This window comes from Perkinsus marinus (assembly GCF_000006405.1).
Source record: "Perkinsus marinus ATCC 50983 genomic scaffold scf_1104296929422, whole genome shotgun sequence".
NCBI lineage: Eukaryota > Perkinsozoa > Perkinsida > Perkinsidae > Perkinsus > Perkinsus marinus.
The window spans coordinates 98,574-104,511 of record NW_003216446.1 but is presented as its reverse complement, the minus strand read 5'-3'; the positions used below and the strand labels follow the sequence as shown (position 1 = coordinate 104,511).

Here is a 5,938-nt window from a genome sequence, read left to right as displayed (position 1 = left end):
ATTAGTACTCTCTCGAATATCACTGACAGTGATTCACTGTCCGCCTGTGGTACTCTTCTACCCTGGAGCATTCCTCCGTGTCTTCAAAGTGTCGTTTGCCGCGACGAAATCGTTGAGACTTCATGAAGTACTAGGCTCTATGTATTCTTCGAGACAAAATCGATTACGATTCACTAAACGCAACCCATTAAATCATGGCATTTATGTCATGAGTCAAAGTCGAGAACATTGTGAGCCACATTTTCTCTCATTATGAGAGAAAATGTGGTATACAATGTGATTCTCATACCCTTGCCACGAGTGGCTCGTGGATCAAGATTTGTCGGGCATATGCACAGAAGCCTTTTGTCAAGAGGTGTTCCCGAAGATGTTACATCTTAGATGTACTCTGCATAATAGTCGGAGATTTACTCGCTTTGCCCGGGCATACATCGCTCGAGAGTTGATGGATTCCAGCGGAAAGAAAAGGCGAGAGATGGTGTTATTTTTCCCTATTTTTCCATCATTTATTTTTCTTGCAAATTTCCTTCCGGAAATTTCCGGATGGAAAAATAGCACAACCTTTATGCCAACCAGGCTGCCTGGTGCGCTGCCAAATGTCAACGGTGTACCTCGCAATGAGTATTTGAGTTATCTAGAGACCAATATCAATTAGTTTCGTTCGGGTGAACGCTTGATGATCGATGCTATGGAGCATAATTTGTCGACGAGTGAGTTGGCTATTATGAATGTGTTATTAGGGCCCGAGGCGGTGGCTATAGGTAAGTTTTTGATAACTAGTCCTCGCTGGGGTGGCACACCATGGACAATTGTGGGTGCTGAGGCTTTGGCAGCCGGCGGATTGGGCCGCGGCTGGGCCGAGGGACAGGGTGGCGATATTATTGCACCTGCCGGCGACGAAATAACAAATGATGCTTTGTGGGCGGGGATCAGAAAGTGTGTTGACGTGCCTGCTCGTGTCTTGCCGGACGTTGACGCGATTGATGCTGGCTATAGCTTCGCTCTCAGCTTTTTGTGCGGGTTTGACTACTATGACGCCGGCGCGAATTGGGCTCCTGACCCAGCGCACCCCTTGTTGGGTACGCTTGGTCCAAGAACCACTTACGACTTCCCCCGCCTCAATGTCTCCTATAGCGTGTTGCCTAGCACGTCTCCAGTTGAATCGGCAATCGTGGCTGCAGCTTCTGCTTTGACCTCAATGCGTATGGATACTATTAGTGTTGAGGACAATGTGTCGCTGCTAAGGTTGATTATGGGTGGCGTTATCCTGCCTGGTTTGATGTTATGTTCTAGTATGGGTGCTATGCAGTTAAGGTTTGGCGAATATTCTTCGAGCGCGTTGGTTCGTTGTATTCCTGATCAAGTCGACGACCGTGCTGCTATGGTGAATGCATTTTCTGAGGTCATCAGACATAATGACTATATGGGTTTGAGCATCTCCCATGTAGACGGTTAACACAAAGAGATGTGAGTGATGAGTGTTACAACGTAATTAACTTCCATGGACATGCACGATTTATGCAATTTGCATAAAAGCGAAATATGAATCACAATAAAATATGAATCACAAGATGAGCGAGATATGAATATATCACAATACACAAAGAGCGCTAGATTAGTCGAGCGCTCGCCGGGACGCTAAAACTTCTCACTCGGAGAGGCCCAGTTGCTGGAACTCAGCATCTGATGGGATACGTACGAGGCTTCTCCCGGCCACCTGCACCCTCTAGAGGTATAAGGGCCGTTATTGCATCGTCAGTTCTGTCATAATGTATTTGGTTTAGACCAGAGCTCGAACTATGACTTACATATGCGACGATGATGTGAAAGGCGCCATCGAGAAAACCAACAGCACCAGAGTGTCAACTCTCAGGTGTGTTTAGTCGCCGCAAATAGTGCGGATCATGGTTTTCCCCGTGGCAACCACCCAAACCACTATATCGCTACACAATGGGGTATCGGTGTAACTCCGGAACTTCTTATTCCAGCAGAGGTACGTAATAGATCATCCCCAACTACTTCAGTACTCAAGTCATTACCGTTAATAGATGCCATAATCAACAGGCAGAGTAGTAGAGACATAATGGGAAAAAGATGCCATGATCAATGGCGTGACGCCCTTCTGCTTGGGGACAGCACGCATGGCGTCGCGTGGAGGCACCGATAGCAAGTTTGGTGGAAAAGTAAAGACATACAACTGATAGCATTGTCGTGATGACTCAACAAGATGCTATTTACTGTCTCTTGGATCTAGGAGTGACAATCGGGAGGAATTGACAGGAGCATAATCTCATCGACTACACGGTAATCTTGCTCGTCAACCTTATCTACTGCGATTGGGGGTGTCGATTGGTCTCGTGGGGTGGATGCATGTTTCTCAACTTCAGGTCTCAACTTCATATTTACGTCGGCGACGAACTGCTACAGCGACACGGCATCCCTGTAGTACTATTTCCTCTACAAAATAGGTGTTTGCCTCTCAAGTTGAACTGCGTCACTAATTCGTCGCGCTTCGATATGTAGATGTTCTACAGAAGAACGACCAGTTCCGTTGCGGAGCAGCTACGGAAACTTTTTATCCCCAGCTTAGCTTCATTGCGTAGTGATATGCTATCACTACGCAACGAAGCCCGACTATCACTGATAGTACGAGACCCGATTCAGGTCTCTGAGATACCATTAGTCAGACTAATTTAGTCTACCACGACACACACCTCCCGTAATACGCACTGAAGCGTCACGGGTTACCCCAAGTTTACACACACACACACACACACACTTTTCTCGTTTACGTCAACGTTGCGATCGTTTGCTTATCATCATTCTTCATTCCACGCCGCCAGCCTTGGCCGCGATATCAATACGTCCCAAGATGCATACATGAAAGAGTCACATCCCTCTACCACATCTCGCTGGCGATCTGCCCGACATATTGGTGATAAACGTTTAGACCTTTCCGAACTATACCTTTCAGAAATCTTTTTGGCGGATTAGGCTATCAATTCAGCTGATGAGGAAGTCACCTTCGCGGACAGGGACATCAATTTAGCGATGAAGGTTGAATAGGGAAATCAATTTCGCGAATAAAGACATCAATTTCATGATTAAGGAATGCAACTTCACAAGCAAGGACACCAATTTCGGGTTAGAGCTCTGATGAACACAGAAGAATCTTCGTGCTGCTAGAATTGACAGATAATGTGTAAACGAATCCTTTACGCTGCGCAGAAGCATCTTTCCCGAAGATACTTCTGGAAAGATGTTGCCCAGCTTGTCATCTGTAGTGTTTCTCTCTCCGAGAGAGAAACACTGCGTGCCGTGTCGTGCTTATTTCGGGCGATTCAGTTCTGACGTTGAGATTTTTTATATATTTCTATGTCAGTCATGGCATGCCGAATAGTTGCAATTAACTATTAATATGGTTTCTGAGCATCGTGTGGGGTTGCGCTATCATCCAGGAATGGCTTATAGAGCTGCACATCGTAAATCGTCATCATCAGAGCTCCTACCCTAAATTGATGTCCTTGCTCGTGAAGTTGCATTCCTTAATCATGAAATTGATGTCTTTATTCGCGAAATTGATTTCCCTATTCAACCTTCATCGCTAAATTGATGTCCCTGTTCGCGAAGGTGACTTCCTTATCAGCTGAATTGATAGCCTAATCCGCCAAAAAGATTTCTGAAAGGTATAGATACAGTCTTGGGAGAGTATTTTTGACGGAGGAATCCGTTTGATACGATATAGTCCGGATGCTGGTGCTTTTTTTTGCTGATATCACATTAGGCAGTAGCAACTACGGCCCCAATTTAGGGCGATCACAAATACTCGGAGTGTTCCCTGTGGTTTATGATGTTGGGGATCGATAGTCGTGGTTCAGTCTTGATGTTGTTTCCACCGCTCTCGCCGTATTTTTCGGCTCAGGAGAATATGGCTCAGTGTATTATATTTAGAATGATGTGCATACTCATTTGACCTACTGCCTCCCGCGAAACTTGAGGCTCACTCGGAGTATAAGCTATACTAGGTATACTGTATAGCATCTGCTTTGCACGCTTGCGAGTTTGTTCAGTCCTCGGCCCTGTCGTGTAATCGAATAGGAGGGGTTTTCGAGGTTACCGCTAGCTTATGTGTACTTCATAATGAATCGAAGATGTAACCAATACCATTAGGGTTCCATCAGTGGATTCTGCTAATGTGAGGAGCGTATGAAAGTACTAAAGCAGAGCATTGCTCTGAGAGCAACCTCTCCTCGACAATAGAGCAGCGCCGTACTCGGCAACGAGAGACATATGTCGCTCTCGGCGAATGATATCGTAGTCAGGTACCTTAGTATGATTATCATACGCTGCAGAATGCGCACGAGGCAACTTCCAATAGGGTTGGCGAGCACTTCGTCTACGAGGACAACTATGTTCGATTCGAAGAGTTCGAGTGAAACAGCACCACGTGGTCCATCGGCTAGAATGGTCCAGGCTATGCGAAGAGTGAAGGGTGGACTCCACCCGATGGAGGCGTTGGACATACGGAGCTCGCATCATCCAACACTCTCGCAGCAACCATTCCACGTTGAAGATTGATCTAGGTGCACATTCAAAGTATCACATCATGCCCTCACAGGTGAGGAAGCAACGATGGCTGGGTAAGTAAGGCCGCAACCTCGATGGCCGACACGCGAGAGACGGTGTTGCTGCGGCAGCAATGCTGCCTACACAACTGTCATCCAGCCTTTCCAACAAGGTGAGCGAGTTGCCGAGAGTCAGCCTGACCGGTCTGGATCTGGAGAGGACAGTATGGCATAGGCGGCAGCGAATCCGCTATAAGGGCGATGCATCTATGTTCGCGAACGACAGTAGAAATGAACTTGCCGACTAATACGACCGGATGATGGTGATTTCACTTAGCAGCAAGCCCTCGGAGGTATTTTGCCTATGCTACAGTATTAGAGATTACCCCTGCTTTACAATTATCTGTCTTTGAATTTTGTGTTAGCTGTGTCATTTTAACGTGACGCTAAGATCACTTACATATAAAGTTTTGCTATGTTGGTTGTATTCATAAACCTACTAGTTCTATCCATTACAAGTATACTTGGGTTCGGCTTAACTCACTACAATGGTACCCGATGCAGTGAATACCCCGGTTCCGACAACTCCTTTACGCTGGTCTTCCAAATCCTCGTGATGTTGCGAGTGATGCTTTACATCGAATTGCGGTGCTCCTCGGTGCTCCCGAGGATAGTGTCCGGTTTCTAAGGCCTGTTGGCTTTGAGGAAGCTGAGAATTCTACGAGTTTAGCGGACACGTTATTGCTTTGTCAGCTGGTTAAGCAGGCCTGCCTGCTCCTGCCAGGTGCAAATCCCGTGCCCGTTACTCATGCTATTTCAGAAGTTCATTCAGATGGACGACCTTATATATCTGACTACCTGCGTGACGTTATTGTCACTGATAGGAGTGGAACTGATACCAGTATCGGCTATTGCTCAGTTGCCTAGTTCGGATAGCATAAAATATGCTTGTGAAGATGATATTAGACCTGTCTGAGACAGGCTGTCTCGGCTTGGGTGAGATCGTTTTCACAAGTAGTACGCATCTATCGTTTGGATGCTGATACCTGCTGGTCTTTCCTTATCCGTGCTGTTGATGCTAATGTCTTATCCGATATCTTCGATTTTCTGGAGGAATCGTCGGCTTTGGGCCTTGGTACTATTACTATATTATCTATGACGGAGAGATTTTTGGGTGATAAGTAACATATTACTGATGATCCACTTCGTTGGAGAGAAAGTTTTGATTGAGTTAAGCAGGGTCCTAGTGAGAGAGTTGTCACTTATTATAAGCGTGTGAAGAAGATTGTTAGTGCTGGTAGATGTATCAACGTTAATCTTTTTAATCTCAGAACTCCTAAAACGTTCTATTGAAGGCCTGAGAGCTGACTACA

General features: G+C 46.1%; 1 protein-coding gene across 1 annotated transcript; it reads left to right on the top strand.

The window, feature by feature from the left end:
- Positions 1–676: 676 nt before the first annotated feature.
- Positions 677–1,456, top strand: Pmar_PMAR028638 (hypothetical protein; the record flags this gene model as incomplete). Its single annotated transcript, XM_002787331.1, has 2 exons — positions 677–710; positions 741–1,456. 2 exons carry the CDS (start codon positions 677–679, stop codon positions 1,454–1,456), a joined length of 750 nt encoding a protein of 249 aa, XP_002787377.1.
- Positions 1,457–5,938: the final 4,482 nt, after the last annotated feature.